At 40.3% G+C, this 21332-nt stretch overlaps 1 protein-coding gene across 1 annotated transcript in view; it reads left to right on the forward strand.

Annotated features, from left to right (window-relative positions):
- LTBP1 (latent transforming growth factor beta binding protein 1) overlaps positions 1–21332 on the forward strand; it is a 392439-nt gene that overhangs the window by 239332 nt on the left and 131775 nt on the right. The window contains exons 10-11 of the mRNA XM_035000535.1: positions 10911–11033; positions 20395–20562. Of these exons, the coding sequence (XP_034856426.1) occupies positions 10911–11033; positions 20395–20562 (291 nt within the window). The remainder of the gene's footprint in view (positions 1–10910; positions 11034–20394; positions 20563–21332) is intronic.

The raw sequence follows: 21332 nt of genomic DNA on the forward strand, positions 1-21332 counted from the left end.
CCTGATTCAGCAAGTATAAGTGCCTTTGCCTGGGGAAAAAAGGAGATGAAGATATTTACTTATATTGATGTGAGATCACTTTACATATATGTATGGAGCCATATCAACAAAGTATTGGTGAAAAAAAAACACTATTCTGGTGTTTATAATAGAAACTGTGTAGTTCGTTATATTTTTAAATAAACTTTGTATCTGTGTGTAACCTATGGGTAGGACAGTGCACTCTCTTTTCCAGAAGTAATCACTAGCCTGACTCTTTTTTTTTTTAAAGATATTTTTTATTTATTTGACAGAGAGATAGAGAGCACAAGTAGGCAGAGAGGCAGGCAGAGGGAGAGGGAGAAGCAGGCTCCCCGATGAGCAGGGAGCCCGACGAGGGGCTTGATCCCAGAACTCTGGGATCATGACCTGAGCCAAAGGCAGCTGCTTAACCAACTGAGCCACTCACGTGCCCCTCACTAGCCTGACTCTTATAAGAATAGATCAGTTTGGGTCTTTTTATGAACTTTCAATTTATCCAGTCCGTGTTCTTTTGGGTCTACTCCTTTCATGCAGCAGCATGTGGCCAGTACCATTGCCTAATAATATTCACAATTCTGGCCAGTGAAGTGATAATATCCATTGATGTTTTCATTTAAAATCTTTTTCAGTACTTTTTTCCCTTCCTTCAACCTGTTCTTCTCTGACTTCTCTGTCTATGCAGGATTCTCTACAGTAACATTGTCTCTAAAGTTGCTTTCAGTTCCACTATTGAAAGGGCATTGATTATTGTAATGGTTTATTTCTTTCTAGGAAGAAATAGGGAATGTGCATATGACAGCAATGGGGGTATAAATATGAAAGTTAGAATCCGTTGTTCTTGGTATATATTTGGGAAGTTACAGTAGAAAATCAGTAGGTGGAAGTTAAGACTGGAGTCCACCAGACTTGATAAGTCAGTTCTTCAAAACACTTAAAAATGTTTAAAATTCTTTTTATTTAGCCTACCAGAAATTCATCACAGTGCTCTGGTATATTTAGTGATTTAATCCCAGTGCTGTGGTTCTTAATGTGATTCTGAATCAAAAGGTTTTACAAAAGTCAGTGACCAAGAGGGAATTGATGTGTTACTGATTTGAAGAGGTGGTTTTACTGTCCTAGGCATTTTCCTGGAGCTCCTGCTGCAGTTTCTAGTTTAAATAAGCACAACATTTTCGGTAAGAACTTAAACAGCTTTTGGTCTGGACCTGAGCATCATAGTTCAGCATTTAAAAATCAATTTGGGACCCACTCCGATCCATTTGAGAGTCTTTTTCTAGTGTATCTTCTTACTGTGCTTATGACACTGGGATAGGATTCAAAAAGGAAATGTCTGTTTATTTTATTCACTTTTCTTCAGGAAAGACAGTGGTGAAGTGAGTCATTAGCACATTGTATTTTCCAATAGTTCTTTGACCTTAATCTCTGGGGCTATAAAATCAATGGGAAGATGCCTGTTGTATCACAAGTGATGAGGAAAGCCCATGATGGATTCATGTTACTGTGAATGTTTAAGGAGAAATTAATGTCGTGTCTGTAGACCAGAGTCAGAAATCCAAGACCAGCAGAGATGTGTATGTTATTAGTGTCTTCCATGTGTAGCACACGTGTATCAAGACATAAATACAAGCTGTTCTCTGGGCTCTGATAATTCTTTTATCATGTTACCCTGAAGACAGAAGAACTGGAAGGAAGGGAGCTGCTCGCACGGTGGTTTGCCTCCTCTCAGTGAGTGTAGCCATCAAATCTGTCTTGTGCTAGATTATCATTTGCGAAGGTGGGGCAGTTACAGGTCGGGAGGGGAGGCTGTGGCAGTGGTGAGGCCGAGGTTGACACGAATATGGCTGCGAAGAGACCTACGGTACGATATTTTTCGGGGCCATCCCCAGAGAGCATTTCACAAAATGTGCTCCACAGACCACAGTTCAGAGGGATGTTAATAGATGGTGTGTGCGAAAGGGCCCTGTGGCTGAAGGTGTGAAAAACACCAAGTTAAAGAAAACCAAGAGTCCTTGCCAAACGACTTCTCAGGGTCTGTAATGTGCTCACGTATGTAGAATGTGCATCGTTTCTCAAACATATTTGGCCACAGGACCCTTTTATAAGCTCACAAAGTTTGTTTGACGTAACATACCTTGGGTAAAGTTGCTCTAGAACATTGACCTTCAAACCTTTTTTTTTTTTGGTTCACTTATCTCCTAAAATAATTTGGAGAAACTTAGTGTTCACGCATTTTTAAGTTGACGTCTACATTTTTCCCGTTAAAATTAAGTGGACATAGTGGAGTCATTTCTGGGGCATTTATGTTAGATATGTGCTTTAAACATATTTTCATCAAAACCTTGGAGCTTTGGAGATGGCTCATTGAGTTTATGAATAATGTCACCATCTAACCTAATTGGCAAAAGCTGGGCCTTGAACAAACCAGACTTAACACTTTTCCTGTGACTCGTCCTCAGGAAGGATGTATTTGTGAAATGTTCATATGTTTGGTGCCTTTGAGAATCTTACATTGTGTAGGGCAGTGTGCTTCTTGTAGAAAAGATTCCAGATGAGCAAGAGGTGTGCCTTGACTTTGTAAAGAGGACGAAGGCTCCGAGGGAGGGAGGGTTGGGAAAGGAAGATTGGCACATGTGGTTCTTGGGCAAATTACTTTTAGAGAAAGAAATGTATGAAATTGGTTCCCTTAAATAAGAGTATCCAAGCCTGTGTGTACCTTGTGACATACTGTCATATGCCTTTAGGGATAGGTGTACCCAGTGTGAATCTGCTTCCACAGGAGTTGAAGGGTCCATATGTTTTCTGGGAGAATTCATTCTCTGTGGAAAGCAAGTGATCCCTATTAAATAGCCAAATGGTCTGTCTGGCTAGAAAAAGTATTTACCTCGAGAGGTATTTTTTCTGCGTTCAAGTGGAAGTCCTATTGCTAAATTGTATGCTGCTATTTCTGTCCATCAGCAAAAACTGAATATCCACAGCAGAAGCTGTAGAAAGCTTCATATTTTCACACAGTATAAAGATCTTCATGTACTCTTCTCACCTTGTACTTAATTCCTTTCAGTTACTGGACATGCCTCATTTCCTGTATAAACTTGCGTCACTAAAGAGGCAGTAAATTATGAGTCTGTTAAACATACATACTTTCCTTTAGGAGAATGGATACATAAAAGTGTGTTTATTTCCCATTAAGGACACTTACGCTATTCATAATACATTATGCATTAACTGTCATACTTTATTTATTCCTTGGCATTTTCAACCCTGGCAGGTTGTTTTGAAGTCTGAATATTTAAGCTGGAAGTAACCTTGGGAATTGTCTGGCTCAGCCCCTTTGTGTTACAGGAAAGGAATGTGAGATCAAGAGAAACTAAGTGACTTGTTCTAGGTAGCATAAGTTAGCATCCTAGTTATACCAGAAGTAGGTCTTAATGGGATATGCCTCTCATTAGATTTTCACACACCTCCCCCACCCCCGCTTAACCCTTTTAAAAAATAAGATCTTTGGGCACCTGGGTGGCTCAGTCCGTTAAGTGCCCGGCTCAGGTCATGATCTCAGGGTCCTGAGATCAAGCCCTGTATAGGGCTCCACGCTTAGCACAACGTCTGCCTGAATTCTTTCCTTTTTCCTCTCCCTCTCTCTCTGCCCCTCCCCTCAGCTCATGCGTGCATGGGCATGCTCTTTTTCTCTCTCTCTTGCACGTGCTCTCTCTCTCAAATAAATAAAATCATAAGAAAAAAGGTCTTGGCCAAATTATGCTTATAAAATGAGAATAACTATTGTGTCGCTCACCATCCAGAATTGTTATGAAGTTCCAATAAGAGGAGGTGTGCTATACAAACATAAAGGAGGAGGAGGAGGAGGAGGATCCTTGTCTCATTCTACTAGATAATTGTAAACATTCCCTACTATTGAAATGCTAAAGCTGTGTTACATTAGGTTATTTGAAGAGTCTCTTGTTAAGCATATTTTCCAACTACTCTGTATTTTTCTGCTTCTGGGTAATAGAGGCCCAGCCTTCAATTTCGGTTGTATTAGGTTGAACCATGTGACATGCTGATAGTCAACCATTTCAGACTTACAAGAAGAGCAGTTTTGTATTCTTGAACTTGTTATGGCCAGAAGCACATGGTAGGCTATAGAGGGCAGAGAAACTCTATAAATGTTTTAAGTGAGTTGAGAAGTATGTAGGTCTCCTTCATGTTCCCTGTAGGCCTATGGATTTTTGCCTACGGGAAAGGAGCACATAGGGCTGTATGAGTTTCTTTCCTTCTTTCTGCTTCTGTCAACTTCTGGGCTTAGCAAAGCAGCTCAGTGGGAGGCATAGGGCCTGGCTATTCGAGAGGGCCTTCTCCTCCAGCCATTCACTTGGATCTTTATTCATTAACTCGGTGAACTGCGAGATTATACCCTTCTTTGGAAGGATAGATTTCCACAGCTGGCTAGAAAAATTCAGTGCTCTAGAGAGAGAATAATAATGAACAAGTCCAGTTTGTTTATCTGTTTAAACACTAAACTGTTTTCAGTTTAATCAGAATACATTAAGGGAGATTGGCTGACCCTCTAAAATATGAGACTTCTGAAACACAATTATATTTGTCAAATATGTTATTTATAAAAATGATCAAGTTAGAAGCTTTTATCTGATTTAAAAAAATAGCTGTTGGAATTGGAATCTAAGTAGAATTATAATTCATAATTTACCCGTCATGTTCTATATAATTGTTAAACTTTTGCCTGATAACATCTCTTAGTATACTCCTTAAACCTCTCATGTCCAGATATAACATGTTCAGTTAATACATGTTTTGTTCTTAAAGCATTTTGAACCTCTCATTTCCTTCAGGTTATTTAGAAAGATCTTATGGAGCTTGGCTACCTGAGAAAGTCATTTGAATAACTATTCATGTTTCATATTAATTTCTAAGATTCTAAATTAAAAACCATGGGAGATCTGTTTTTTATCTTTTTTATTTTGTTTTTGTTTTGTTTTTAAATACTTATTTGAGAGTGAGAGAGAGAGAGAGAGAGAGAGCATGAGTGGGGGGAGGGGACAGAGGGAGAAGCTGACTCCCTGCCTACCAGGGAGCCGCTGCCCCCCCTCACCCCCTACCCCCTCAGCTGATCCCAGGACCCCGCGATCATGACCTGAGCCAAAGACAGACCTTAACTGACTGAGCCACCCAGGAGCCCCTTGTTTTTGTTTTTTAAACACAGAGCATATAAACTAACCACCCACAGTCTTCTCAGGAGCAAAGCAGGGGATGGAAGAAGGAAGTGAAGGTGTAAAATTTTGTGTATTAGGAATTAACAATTTATGATTGGAATGCTTTTGAAGGTTTTGTGAGTGAGTTGTTGAAACCTTCCATATGATTTGTCACAGAAATAAAAAGTCAGGATTTAAAACTTAAAAATTTTGACAAGTGCCATCTTATTATAGAAGCTCAATATTTGAAACAAATGCAAAAGAACTGCCTTGCTTAAAACAGCTGTACCAGGTCCCCATGGCTCTGGGCACAGCTCAGCTGGTGACAGTTAAGTCTGATGAATCATGTCAGAGACCTGGTCAGGTGTGAGGACTGTAGCCTTGTAGGTCACAAACCACACAGGCCCACACTTAGGGATGTGGGGGACCCAGTCCCTTGTGCTTTTAGCTAAGACCATAGTACAGCCTCGGTGACAGCAGGAGATTGTCAGATGGACAAGATACAGATGCTGAGTCAAGCGAATGAAACCCATCAAGTCCTTTCGGGTAGCTAGCACCCACTTTCACTCCAGCATTCCTTAGACAGCCTCACTTCAAAATGGTCTCCTGTGTACTTACAAATTCAGCGTTTCATCATCTTTGTGTGAATTTCTCAGCAAGGACATTGTAGACATTTTTGGCTGAGCAATTCTTTTTTTTTTTTAATGCTTTTTTTTTTCCAAGTTTTTATTTAAATTCTAAATAGTTTACATATAATGTAATATTGGTTTCAGGAGTAGAAGTCAGTGATTCATCACTTACATATAAAACCCAGTGCTCATCACAAGTGCGTTCCTTAATACCCATCACCCATTTAGCCCATCCCCTGCCCACTTCTCTTCATCAACCTGCAGTTTGTTCTCTATCATTAACAGTCTCTTATGGCTAGCCTCCCTCTTTTTTCTTTTTCTTCCTTCCCCTATGTTCAGTTTCAAACATTTTTTTAATTCTGTCATTTATTATATATTTTACATGCTATGAAAACTTAGCTCAGGTCACCAGCCATGTGAGGTACTCCCAATACCTGCAGATACCTATATCCACAGGCCAAACTTAATACTCTCCAGGTACTTTTAGGGACCAAAAGAATTACCTTTGCTATACATAGTTCACTATGCGAGATGACTTTTTCAATTACCTTCTAAACTAAGATCCAGGTGTTCCTTATCCTTATGAAATAACAACCAATCTAACTTTTCCATCAAAAGAGCCTCTTCATGTCAGTGATTTCTTTACTGAAATCAATCACCCATCTCCTGGAACTCCCATTAAGAAAAGACTCTTGGGTGCTAATAAAATGGATTACAGCCAGTGAATTGAAATTACTTTTAACTCTTCTTTGTCAAACATGTAATATGTAGATCTGATGTTCATAGCTCCATCAAAGCTCAGATGTTTATAGTGGTACTGATTCTGCATGAAAATTTGTTATACATCTCATTCTTTTTTTTTTAAATTTTTTATTGTTATGTTAATCACCATACATTACATCTTTAGTTTTTGATGTAGTGTTCCGTGATTCATTGTTTGTGTATAACGCTCCATGCAATACGTGCCCTCTTTAATACCCATCATCAGGCTAACCCATCCTCCCACCCCCCTCCCCTCTAGAACCTTCAGTTCATTTTTCAGAGTCCATCGTCTCTCATGATTCATCTAGGCTGAGCAATTCTTTGTCAAGGGGAACTACTTACACTTTTCGGAATGCTAAGCTCCCTAGTATCTACTCTCAGGGTTCTCCAGTCCTTTTGACAACCCAGAATGTCCCGTAGACAAGCACACACCCTTCCCCCTTTGAGAATCACCAACTGATCTCCCTACCAAAAGGGAAGCAATCTTACTGACCTACAGCATTCCCTAGATATTTGCATTTTAGAAGAGAATGTTTTTGTATTAAGATGACCAATAAATATATGAAAAATTAGTGCAAATTAAAACCACAGTGAAAGAACACTACAATCCCACCAGAATGGCTACAGTGAAAAAGACCGACAATAATTTGGTGAGGATGCAGAACAGTTGGATGGAAATTGGCATAACCACTTTGGACAACTATGTGATTATTTATTAAAGCTATCATGAGTCTTCTCTAGTGAGTCAGAAATTCTACTCCTAGATACATACAGGAGAGTAATGAGTACCTTGGCCTACCAAAAGACGTCTATATAAGAATGTTCACAGAAGCATTGTTACTGATAGCCAAAAATTGGGACTAACCCAAATGTCAAATGTCAGCAGTTGCATGGATAAATTAATTTTGACATCCTCACACAATAAAATATAACAGCAGTAAAAGAATGAATTGCTGCATGCAACAGGCATAATAATGAGTAAAAGTCAGGCAAAAGAACATATGCAATAGGATTCCCTTTATATGAAGTAGAAGAACAGGGCGGACTAATGGATGATAGTAGTTACCTGTGGGGGCAGAGATGTTGATGGGAAAGGGCAGTAAAGGAGCCCTCTAAGGCAGTGGAAACTTTCCAAATCACAGTCTGTTTGGTGATTACTCAGTTATGTACGTGTGCACACGTGGATATACGTATACATAAGTATGTGTAAAAGTTCATGTAGCTGTATATTTAAGATTGATACATATAAATTAGGAAGGAACTTGGAAATTTAATCTCTAATTTATGGTATTTTGGAGACTAGGTTAAAAAATAAATTGAGTCAAAGGAAATAGTTTTTCTGGAAGCCAAGAAAGTGATGTAGAAAGTTGCATGCTTCTAGGGCCAAAATTAGGGGCGGTGGTGTTTTTACTTAGTGGTGGTGGCACAAGCTGATAAAGGTATAGATAGTAGGAAATGCATGATTCCCCTTCTTTTTGAATTTTTCTGTTCCTGTCTATAGCCATAGTGGTTTTTTTTTTAAGTCTTAATTCCTGTCCTCCATCCCCATGGCATCATGGTTGAAGCAGTGGGCAATGTTGAGGAGAGTCAAAAGAGGGGCTGTTGGAAGAGGACACAAGCAAGTGTTTGTACATCAGATATTTATGCATTGGAGCAGAAAACCTTCATCTTAACCTGGCAGCCAGAAGCAAGGCTGGTACCCCACTTCATAGAAAACTCCAGTCGAGGGAAAATTTTGCATCCCAGGAGGTAAACATGGGATATAAAGGGGTGCAACCAATGAGCAGGAGTACAGATCACTGAGAGAGGAAGGCGCATAAATCACAGGCAAGTGGGGACATGAGGGAAAACAGAAGAGTGCAGATTTTGTCCAGCCTTTTTGACCACAACTGGCTGGTTACCCAAATTTGAGGTTTAAGTTGGGACGTATGATAAGGGCTTTACTTGTACTGTGTAGCCCCAGCTGGACTTGGCATTCTTCCTGGTCCTTCAGGGTGGTTTTCTTAAGGAGAATGAGTGATAGGGGAATAGTTTTCAATTAGATGCTGTGGATAAGTGTGTATTACAGCACAATGTACACTCTGATAAAGAATGAGATGATCAGGTCCTGGACCATATGCTGTGCCAGGTTGTAATCTAGCAGTGCTAGTTTTCAGCTCGATCCAAGTTAGAAAGCTGTAGAACTTATAGAACAAATATATGTGTTAATTTGTTATTTGGATGTCATTGAAAATGTTTTATCACTGAAATTAAAAACTGCATGTGTTTGATAAAATAGGTCCATTATAGAAATCAGTGGCTACTTAGAATATGAAATATAAGCAAATAATGATTTATTGAGGGCTGTATTTTCCTTATTATGTGACAATTTTGCTAATAATATTTTGCTCCCAATTGTGTCCAATTTTAACTTAGAAAATTAATTTTAAAATCATTAATAAAAGTTTTATTTGAATTGATGATTGAAGCAAGCAAACATTATTGGAAACAGAAATGCTAATAACCATGTCTATTAATGGTTAAGCTTCATAAGCCACCCTGAATAAAAATAGAAATGACTATTAATTTTTCACTTTTAACTTGTCCTATTCTGTTTTTCATTTTTAATTACTTACCTTTACAAAAGACTCTCTAATCTTTTTTTTTAAAGCACATATTTTTATCTGTCCTCTTCCAAATCGTTTTGATTTTCCTTTGGATCAGTGTCATAGCCCATTCGGGCTACCGTAATAGAATACCACGACTAGGTAGCTCATAAACTACAGATACTTACTGCTCACAGTTCTGAAGGTTGGGAAGTCCAAGGTCAAGGTGCCAGCATGGTCGCCTCCTGGTGAGGGCTCTCTTCTGGTTGCAGACATTTCTGTTGTGTCCTCAAATGATGCAAGGGACTAGGGATCTTCCTCATGGCTTAAGGACCTCCCAGAGGCCTCCCTACTAATACCATTATGCTTGGGGGTTATGATTTCAACACCTAAATTTTGGGGGGGGGGACACAAACATTCAGACCATAGCAATCATCCTGTGTGGGTGACCTCAAGTCTCTATTTCTAGCCATGTTGTCTCTTTAGTTTATTCCTGAATCTGCCACTGCTGCTGGATTTTATACTTGGGTATCCTTATGTGACCTTCAAGTGTAAAACTAGTCTTTTCATTTGCCTCTTTTTTTCCTCAGAACTTTCCACAAAAACAACGTTTTTTCCTCTTTTCCCAGATTAGATGCCTCCCAGGCATCTTCGACTCCTTTCTGTTCCTTTCCAGTGTTATGCTAGCAAGTCAAACACTGTGCATTTGGCCCATTGTTCTTTTCAAAAGAAAAATTCCTTCCTGATCATTCTCACCGTCCCAACCTGGCTTGTCCCATCTCATACTTGCATTACTCCTTCAGTCATCAACTTTTGGTCTCTTCTCACCAAGCCATGTGTTGGCCAGATGAATTTCACGGGAGCCTTCCTTTGGTTCTATCCTCCTTGTGCTCAGAAACATTTAGGATAGCTCCCTGTTCTCAGTAAAAGTGAATCCAAACCTAGCCTGGCTTTAACCGGCTCTTTTTCCAACAGTTTACCTTCCGGAAACTACTTTTCCAGCCAACAGTTTGACTCAGCGTTTCCTAAACCCCCCTTCCCTTCTGCAGTCTCTGCGCCTACGCTCTGGGGTCACTCATGTAGGTCACCCACCCCTTACTCCCCATCCATCCATCCATCTGACCATCCACCCTCTCCCTGACCTCGATGCCTGATGAAGTCTTAACCCCTCCTCAAGGCTCTAGTCTCCCCTATCTTCAGCTAACTCCTCCAGCTCTTACTGTCTACACAGGCAGTTTCATAATCTGACTTCTTCAAGCTGATGACCTTTCTTCTAATTGTGATAAGTTCAACTGCTTTTCACTTCTTTAATTTGTAGGTAGTTGTATGTCCAGCTAGATTGCTAGTGTCTTCAGGGCGAGAGTCTTTGCCTTACCTGTTCGATCTCTAAAACCTATTGCCCATTAACATAAGTACTGTGAGGACTGGAATTTTTGTCAGTTTGGTTCACTAGTAAATTTCTAGTGTTTAGTGTCTAGAGCAGAACCAGGTACATCGTAGGTACATAATAAATAGCTGTTATATAAATTGTAGATGTTCAGTGAATGCTTGATTTGACTTTAGGTCACTTGTACCTGCTGCATTAAAAGCTGACATCTCTCATTTACTGTCACTAAGAGATTATTATAGTGAAAAAGAAAGTGAATGCTTTTTATACCCAGAATCTGTTCAACTGGGCTTGACTACTTCTAAAAGGATTTGTTTTCCTGCAGATATTAATGAATGCCAGCTACAGGGCGTGTGCCCTAATGGTGAGTGTTTGAATACCATGGGCAGCTATAGATGCACCTGCAAAATGGGATTTGGGCCGGATCCCACCTTTTCAAGTTGTGTTCGTAAGTAATGATCACTTTTTATTCCTATTTTGCATTGTTCTTTTTTATTTGAGGAGGGGGTATCCAAAAGAAGATAAATACTCAGCAGTCAACTGAATATTGTAAATATGTGGGAAAATCTCATTGAAAGGACAGCTGGAAGGAGGCAGACCTGCTAAGATCTCTGTTTTGGATCTTTGTCCAAAATAAATTTTTATTGCAGCCAGAAAAATATAACACCTCTAACTCAAGGTAGGGAAGGAGCACACTGAGAAAATAAACTCTGATGAAGTGTTATTTAAAATTTTCATACCTGAAAGATAACAACAGTTTTTTCCTTTGTGAGCATTTTAAGCATTATTTAGGCTGAGTTAAACTTTGTCCCAGCTTCTGCCTTTAATTAGTCCAAATTCTGAGTCACTGGTGTCTGATTTAATGAGGTTTCACTGTACTTGCTTAGTTGGTAGAGTCTGGGAAATAGTTATAAAGGCCCTGCATTTCAGATTTTATATTCAGTTCTAATTTCTAAGATTCTCTCTGTTGTCCTCAAAAACCACCAAAATGTGTCTCCAGAGTTAGACTGTTTTGCCTTACAAATGTTGTCTCTAAGTTTTTCTTTTGCACCTGGTAAGGGTAAAAATCCTTCATTAAACCATATGTTCTAATATTAATACAGAAAATATAGTGTCTCCAAAGAAACTCTCTAGCCACAAAACCTAATCCAGTATAATCACTACAGATCACTCGACGACCAGAGATGGATGCATTTAGATAGAAAGTTCTCACATGCAGATTTTTTAAAGGTTATCTTACTTTTTAAAGAACTTGTGTTCATTATTACAAAACAGGTAAACACTGAAGGTTTTTAAAAGCCATATACATTAAAGCTTAAACATTGTAAATTAATGTATGGCAGAAAACTGTTAGGATAATTTTAAAGAGCAATTCTGTATTTCTCTCCTGATAGGTTTTTGTTTTTATTGCCTATTTTTTAATGTGGCTTTGATATACATTAAGCTGTATCCTCTGGCCTCCATTTTTAAACTTGGTATTTGGTTAAGACATGTTCTTGATATCTATTGCTTTAATTGTGCAACTCTCCCTGAGATACATAGACACAATGAATTATGGGCAAATGTAGTAAAATAAAAATGATAGTCTCATTCATTACTTTTAAAATTCTAAGAGTTCAGAGAGTCTTCTGGAAAATTGTTACTAATTACTACTATTTTCTTTTAAAAACTGTCAAATGCAGATTAGGAAATTTTGCACGTAAGTTCTTTTTTCCGTGTTCTTTCACAGACAATTCTGATCATGAAGCAGACAGACACCTAATTTTAGGGCTTTTTTGGTGGGTGGTAAAATTAGACTATAAAATGATGTTTGCATACAAGGTACGTTTGAAAACTAATACAAGGATTTGGAAATTTCAGGTAAAAAATCACATTGTTGATAATATCCAGATAATTTAGGGATTGTTTCTGGCTGATTAGAATTACATGTGTAAATATTTTAAATAGTTTCATAATTTTAAGCATAAAAGATTTTACAGAGTTTGGATATAGAATTTGCTTTGAATGTTTGGGTTTTTTTTTTTCCTCTTAATTTGACTTATAGTCTGGTTAAAATTACCACATTGAAGACTGCAGGTTAGGTAAAGTTGGAGAGCTGGTCGCAAGGTGTTTTACTGAACTTTGACTAGATCTGATGTCTAGAGTTAAGGGCAGACACCCAGGTTTTAATAAGATTGTAGAAATCTGCCAATGAGATTTTTGAAACACTTAGACATTTCCTTAGCATTTATTTTCCCTGTCATTGCCCAAATAATATTGAACTTATTAAACAACCATTCATTCTTATTTGAAAAATAAATAATTCAGTTTTATGGTTCAGCTACAACAACTGAAATGATAAGTATTAAGAGAGGTTTGTTGCTAGTTAAATGTTCCAGTTTAGAGTTTGAGTTAAAACCTGGGATCTTTATCGGCATTGAGTGGCAGATTTATTTCTCTGTCCTCTGAATTTACCACATGTTACATCACAGATATGTGGAGTTCCTTCAGGATTTGTGACTTGGTTCAGTCCTGCCTGATTTGTTTGTGAACTGTATTTTGAAGAAATCAATGCAGGGCTTGGGGTGGGGTGTGGGGGACCAAGGCAGAAGTCTGAAAACAGTTGAGAAGAATCAGGAAAGAAGGTGATGTTTACAGAGTAAGGGAAAAAATATTGGCAAGATGGTGGTATCCTTAATAGTCATGGGGAAATAGCAGAAGGAGACTGGAGGTCACACATACTCATGCACGCATGCACACACATAGACACACGTGCCCAGACACACAAAGGCACTGAGAGGAGTTGTTACTTAACGTTTGGAGTATCTGTTTTTGAGAGCTATCAGCCACGGATAGAGCATGTAAGCAAATGGAAGAGACTGACCACATTTGCTCAGGCAGCGTGAATTGAGGGCATAGCCAGGCCATAAAAGGTGTGGCTGACTCTGAACGCAAAGAAAGGCACTTGGCAATGGCCAAGGAGCAATGGGAAGCTCTCCCTGTTCTCAGATGCGCTGAAGTGAACACCCTCAGAATTCCTTGACTCTGGCCAAAGGTTGCAACCATTTCTCTTTCTCTCCTTGCCCGCTCTCTGTCCTTGACTTAGCACAGCTCAAAGAACAAAGGCCAGAGGGCTCTGTCCTCTGCTACCCCAGACCTCTGTGTCTGTGCCTTCGGATGTCGCCGCAGCGTCTTCAGACCTCCTCCTCCCTCTCCATGGGGAAAGGGGAAATTTTAGGATTTGTCAGAGCAAATCCAAGAAAAGGACAATAACCTTTATAGTTGGAATAGGGAAACTTTCTGACTTTCTGAGCTGCAATTTTCTTGGGCATTCGGGAGCTCCAGGATGAGAGCTGCAGTGGGTGTGTCCATAGGTTTGGTAGAAAAATGCCCAGATGAGGGCGCCTGGGTGGCTCAGTTGGTTAAGTGACTGCCTTTGGCTCAGGTCATGATCCTGGAGTCCCTGGATTGAGTCCCACATCGGGCTCCCTGCTCGGCAGGGAGTCTGCTTCTTCCTCTGACCCTCCCCCCTCTCATGTACTCGCTCTCTCTCATTCTCTCTCTCTCAAATAAATAAAATCTTTAAAAAAAAAAAAAAAAAGAAAAATGCCCAGATGAAAAATCTCTGGGCCTGTTTGCTGTTTGATTGCATTTTTTGCCCCATGGCCTGGGTGCTAATTTAAAAATAGAGGGTTGGGGCGCCTGGGTGGCTCAGTCGTTAAGCGTCTGCCTTCGGCTCAGGTCATGATCCCAGGGTCCTGGGTTCGAGTCCTACATCGGGCTCCCTGCTCGGCGGGAAGCCTGCTTCTCCCTCTCCCACTCCCCCTGCTTGTGTTCCTGCTCTCGCTATCTCTCTCTCTGTCAAATAAATAAATAAAATCTTAAAAAAAAAAATAAAAATAAAAATAGAGGGTTGGAGAGATGTGCTCAGCAACCTGGAAATCATGAGATGAAGAACACATTCCTTCTAAAAGTTAGTCATGTTTATGCCCATCATATCTTGGGCATAATCATATCATATCATTAGATATGTATTAGATGTTAGATCATATCATATCTAACATCTTAATGAGATATGTATTATTCTCATTTTATGCATTACATAACTGAAGCTTGGGGACCTTACACAACTTCTTAAGATCATACAGCTAGTAAAGCGACTCTTGCGATTTAAAGATTTATTTATTTTTGAGAGAGAGAGAAAGAGAGCGAGTGCACAAGCACGAGGGGGAGAGAATCTCAAGCAGACTCCATGCTGAGCATGAAGCAGGACATGGGGCTCCATCTCAACAACCCTGATATCAGGACATGAGCCAAAACCAAGAGTCGGAAGCTTAACTGACTGCACCACAGGCACTCCAGGGACTCTTGAGATTTAAAACTGGGTTTTGTGCCTCCAAGTTTAGGGTCCTAGATCAGGGGTTGGCAAGATACAGCTCATGGGCCAAATCTGTTCCACTGTCTGTTTCTGTAAATAAAGTTTTATTGGAACACAGCCATGTCCGTTCATTTACATATTGTCTAGTGTTGCTTTAGTGCCATGATGGCAGAGTTGGGAAGTTGCCGCAGAGACTGTAGGGCTCACAAAGTCTAAAATATCTCTTTATTGGGCGCCTGGGTGGCTCAGTTGGTTAAGTGACTGCCTTTGGCTCAGGTCATGATCCTGGAGTCCCGGGATCCAGTCCCGCATAGGACTCCCTGCTTGGCGGGGAGTCTGCTTCTCCCTCTGACCCTCCTCCCTCTCATGCTCTCTGTCTCTCATTCTCTCTCTCACAAATAAATAAAATCTTAAAAAAAAAAAATTAAAAAAAAATCTCTTTATTATTTTGCCTTTTACAGAAAGAGTTTGCTTACTCTTGGGCTGTATCAACACCGTCCAATAGGACTTTGTGTGATGATGGGAATGTTCTGTATCTGTGCTGTCTGATGTAGCAGGTGCTAGTCCCATGTGGGCAGTGTGACTGACAAATTGAATTTTAAATTGTATTTCATTGAAATTTTATTGAAGTAGCAACATGTGGCTGGGCGTTAATGTATCGGACAGCACAGTTCTAGATCCTTGTTTGACACAGCCGATGGGGTAAATGACTGCTAGGCCTCCTCCTTTCCCCCTTTCCTTCCTGACGTAGTGGTTCTGTGCATGTGACACCATTTTCCAGGCAGGCAGTCTGGGAGCTCCTCTGCCACTTTTGACTCTGTCCTCTCCTTTTCTCCAAGAAAGTCGTTAATCTTTGTAATCTGTCTTACACCTTCTCTCGTCTTTCCACCTCCTCTGCGGTCTCTCACTTCCCTCACTTAGCGGTCTTGTAGCATCGTGGCTTGGGGGCTAGACAGACATGTCTCTGCAAAGTGTTTGCCCCCACCTAACAGTAACAGCCAGAACCAGGGCAGCAATGTCAGCATCTTTATTGTGCATTTCATGAGTGCCAGGCACTAAGCACTTGGTGCGCATTACCAGATAAAATACTTCTAAGACATCCATGAAGTTTATGTTGCTGTTCTATTTTAGAATAAAGACATGGAGGCTTGGAGGGGTTAATAAGTATCTTGCCAAAAGTCACACAGCCTTTAAGTGGTAAAGCCCACGTTTGAAGCTGGATCTTACTCCACAAGCTGAGCCTTGGATCAGGAAGAAGAAACTAGTCTGAATTGATGGGAGCGAGTCCTTTATTTAAAGAGAGCTGTTGTTTAGTCTTACTCGCCACAGAATAGAACAGATGATGTAACTCTGCACTGGCTCTAGAATCATGGTTTCTTTTATTTTAGTTCTCCCAGAATTTAATAGCCCGTTTCCCAAAAAGGGTGCCTGGTGGCTCTTCTTTCAGCAAATTCATCTCTCAGACTCCTCATCAACACTTTACCTGCCTCCCAACACTCCTCCCACAGGGGTTTTAAGCTTAAAGAGATGAAAGTCTGATGTGGAATTCATCCAAGAGCTGAATGAAGATATTGGGGGTGTTGGTGCAGGGGGCATTGAAAACAGGCTAGCTATATGCCATCTTCTTAGGTCTTCTATATTTTTTTAGCTTCCTCTAAGTGCCAGATTAATTTATATCTGCTTAATGACACTTGTCATTCATGTGTGGAAGATGTCTTTGAAAGTATGATCAGAATTTATTGTATAGCCCTATAATTAAGTTGCTTGATACACTACTGGGGAACCCAAATAAGAGAACCATAGCATCTTTCCTTCATACTGTCCTTTGTAAGTGGGGCATCATCAGCATTGGCTATATAGTGATGATTCAAGACGAGGGTATGGAGCTATGTGTTTATTACTTTTGGGGATTTCTCTATCTCTAACTAAGAAAAATGATTTATGTTCCTGACTGATGTGGCATTTCCAGTAGGTTTTACACTCTTGAAATGTGTTTCCATCTATAGAGAGTACCTGAATCTTCCCACCTTAATCGTAGCAACGCATCTTGCAAAAATATAATCTGCCAAAACCACTGTTTCAGTGTGTCTACATATAGGATCCTCAGTACTCTATCCCATACCCATTTCCACTTAATCTTTAGAAATCTTTTGGCAATACTGTTTCTTTTAGCATAGCATAAAACCTTATGACTCGAGAATATATGATCATGTGTGCCATATTTTAAAATAATAAATGATGTAGTGTATAATGAATTATCCCTCATGGCTAGCCTTCCAATCTGTGGCTAAAGATACTCAACTTCATAATTCAGAGCATATTGTTTCTGGATTTACATGTCATGTTGACTAGAATGTGAAAATGCCAGAGATAAGTGGAATTGCCATGTAAGAGATTGGAAATGATATAAGAATGACAGGTAATGTAGGTGTTAAAATAGGAGTGGCTTAAAAAGGCACACCCTATTAGAAATCTGAGGCATAAATGAACACTTTTCCCTCCACATAGTTGTAGATCAAAGAAAATTTGAATCGTGGGAGCACCAGTAAAACTGAAGTATATAGGCTAGACCTTTTCAATGGCTTCCTTCTTGGTTGTCTTCCATCTTTGAAGGAGTGTATTTTTTTTTTTTATTAGTTTCTTGTTCTTATATGTAGTTGGGGTGAGGCATGTCTAGTTAGAACATGGTCTGACACACCCATGCTCACCAACAATTGACTTGATGACTGTAAGCCAGTGATTCTCTTACTCCCCTAAAAACCCCCATTTGAAATGCTTTGGAAGCTGTCTGATGGGAAGACAAAAGTCTATAGATGATTTGTTTAGAAAGAATTAGCTCACTAGACTTCTATCTTTATTCTCCAGATGATAAAATGCCCAAAATTGTGTGTGTGTGTGTGTAGTTCACAAGATCTCAACAACCATCAACTCACTTTAATTAACAAGCAATTTCTTAAAATTCACACATGTGCACATAGTAATTCCTTAAAACACTGAATTGCTGATGTGGAGTTTTGGTTTAATTTTGGGGACAGGCATGGTAGGAGGTTTCTTCAAAGTAGAGTCCTTGGATGGAGGGGGCACTTTGAGTGTAAAAAGGATGGTGCCTATATAGTATCACTTGCCTGGGCATGCGGGCGAAGGGGATATGAAGAAGTGAGGGTGGAGAATTAAGTGGAAGGGAGTCAATGTCACCATTTTCCAGGGTCATGGATTTGAGGAAACCATCTGCTCTGCTCTGAATGGCCCTTGTTCCGGGGATCTAGAACAAACATTAGTGTAGTTAGTGGTATAATTAAGCCCTGCCATGTGTAGATGGGATCCTGTGAGATGGCCTGACATTGTTTCTATGGAAATATGTGTTGTAAGTTCCAAATAATTTGGAGAGGAATTTTTTTTTTTAGTAGAATCCCTTCTGAGCTGATTATACTAGAACTAAGTATATGTTCTTAAGATTCCAGGAAGTAAGTGGGAGAAGGGAGAGGAAAAGACTCAAACTTCTCCCTCTGAGCACTTTTTTAGTAGCCCTGGACAAAACTGGTCTTATTAGACATACTAACTGCATAAGCTCTGAGGCTTCAGGAAGGTCTCCCCTGCTCCCCTCAATCCCTGTTTCCATGCTCCTATTCACCAATAATAACTGTTTTTGAATATCTTCACTTTGTTCAAATGCTGCCACTAAGGAGCGATCAAGTTGTGTACAAACACCCATTGAGAGGATGGAGATATGTACTTGTAATAAAAGAGTGGCTGACATGTATTTTGTGTCTACTCTGTACCAAAGGTTTATGAGCATATGCTATTTCTAATCTGCACATTGAGCCTATTATTTATAGGTGAGGGATGTTGAAGCTCACCCAGTGTATTAAGGTTCTTTCCAAAGAAACAGAACCAGTAGGCCTGTGTGTGTGGATGCTCGTGTGTGTGTAGAGAGAGAAGTTTTAAGGGAATTGACTCACATGATTGCAGAGGTTGGCAAGTCCAGGATCCGCACAGTAGGCTGTATCCTGGAGACGAAGGGAAGAGTTAGTGTTACAGCGTGGGTCTGAAGGCAGTCCGCTGGCAAAATTCCCTCTTCTCCAGGAGAGTTCAGTCTTTTTCCTCTTAACGTCTTTCCACTATTAGGATGAGGCCCACACACACTCTGGAGATCATCTGTTTTACTCAAAGTCTACCAATATAAATGTTAATCTCATGTAAAACATACCTTCCGAGCAACTTTCAGACCTGTGTTTGACCAAATACCTACTTGCTGTGGCCTAGCCAAGCTGAAAGATCCAGTCAACCATCACAGCCCCAGTGACTTCTATAGGTTGTCTTACTGGCAAGTGGTAGACGTCCCATGAGAATCCAGGTCTGTCTGGCTCTATAAACCTTTGCTCTTCTCACTGTGTTGTAGTACCTTAATTTGATCAGATTGTTTCTTAGAGCATCTAACTAAGATGTCAGTCCTTTGAGAATGATTGAAAATTGAGATCTGAGCAGGAAGGGAAGGTGACTTTGGAAGCAACAGGAGCTAGAAGAATTGGTTAAGGGAAAGGCAAATTGGAAAAACCTCATCTGGACAGTGATACAGTGGAGAAGAACTTTGGTTGGGATGGAAGAAGGGACAAGAGGGGGACCATCAAGCTTGGTCTGTTCAGCACTTGGCCTAGAGCTGGCTCACCTTTACATTAGAAAATGAACTTCTCAAAGGCAGGGCTGTATCTTATCCTCATAACTGCCTTGTGTGCTCAGTAGAGTGTCTAGCTGTTGGATTAGTGAAGTCTTATCTACTAAACTTAGAATAGAAGCATCAGGAATAGGAGTTAGGTCTTGCATGATTATGGGCTGGTGTGTTTTTGCGTGTTTTCTAAGGGACTGAACACATTGTTGCCTTCTCTGGTGTGCCGTCTTGTATAACCTGGCAGGTCAGAAGCTGCTCCCTGCCTCCCATCCGCTGTTGACTGGCCTACAGCGAGGCCCTGCAAGCTCTCACTGTCCTTAAGAAGGGCAGCAGCTGGCTTTCAGCATCAACTATGTTGAGTTCCCGATGTTCACAGTGCCTGGTTGCTCACCAAACTCTGCCCTAGAACTACCTCTGTTATGGCTAAATACAAGAAAATAAATGGTGTAGTGATTTTGATAATATGTACCTAGGTTTCGTTGGGCAGTTGATTTTGGTTGAAATGGTTTCTTTTTACATCATGCACACATACCTGATCTAATGCTTGCTAGAATGGAAGAAGGGACCAGATAGGGACAGGGACGCTTGGGGCCCTGATTCTAAAACCTAAAACGTATTTGGTAAACGACTCTAAATCAGGAAGGGCGATGCCCCGAATCTACACAAATTTATTCTGAAGTATGATGTCTAATCCAGACTTTAAGGTTCGTTTTACTATGCCAAGAAAAGTCGATGTAGTCTTTTGTTGTTTCTTGGGTGACATCAGGCCTTATCTCTCTGCTTCAGCGGATACCCCTGTGATCTCTGAAGAGAAAGGGCCCTGTTATCGTCTTGTCAGTTCCGGAAGGCAGTGTATGCACCCTCTGTCTGTTCACCTCACCAAGCAGCTCTGCTGTTGTAGTGTGGGCAAGGCCTGGGGCCCACACTGTGAGAAATGTCCCCTTCCAGGCACAGGTAAGACATGACCCGCTGTACGCTCATATTCCTTCCCAGCCACACAAGGACACAGGAGGACTTTGGCAGTTTGCGTTCTTTTTGGTTTCCAACTTTTAATTGACATGTAAATAATACAGTGTATTTTTATCAGTTTTGTACAAACCATGACCATAGAAGGTTGAATCAGTGGAAGAGAGATTTTCCTGTTTCTGTGTAACATGAGACTTACTCTTGAATATTAAGAAAAGCCATTACTTTGTGGGACCCTAAGTCTGGTGTTTAAAAGTGTGAAGAGACCAGATGGGCCGTGTGCTGTCCTAACGACTGGCCGCGTGTCACGTGCATGGCCATGAGCCCCTGTGCGGGTTGACTCCCTCACTCACTGGTTGAACATGTGTTCGTCACTTTCTCCACTTGGAAATGGAGGGAATTATCTTCATGATTGAATTTGTGCTGTGAAGATTAATAACTCAAGGGCAGATCCTGACAGTGCACTGAGGAACTTCCAAGTCAGAATATTAATGGAAGTTGATTATTCTTTATGCTTTAGTTTGGTACATATTTGCCTAATGCCCTGAAAGGATAAATATATTTCTCTCAGTGCCTTACTTCTACCAAGGAGTCCTCAACTTCTCAAGCAGGATCAAGCAGAATTAAATGGAAGAGAAAGAAACACACCCTGCAAATTCCAGGCATGGTATTATCAAAGGAGGAGTGGTCCCTATTTCACGGGCATGTGATGGCCATAAAAAGTCTCATCAGGTGCTTATTTGATAAGAGCTTCCCAC

The sequence above is a fragment of the Mirounga leonina genome, unplaced genomic scaffold (assembly GCF_011800145.1).
Source record: "Mirounga leonina isolate KUSES-001 unplaced genomic scaffold, KU_Mleo_1.0 Mir_125, whole genome shotgun sequence".
In the NCBI taxonomy this organism is placed as follows: Eukaryota; Metazoa; Chordata; class Mammalia; order Carnivora; family Phocidae; genus Mirounga; species Mirounga leonina.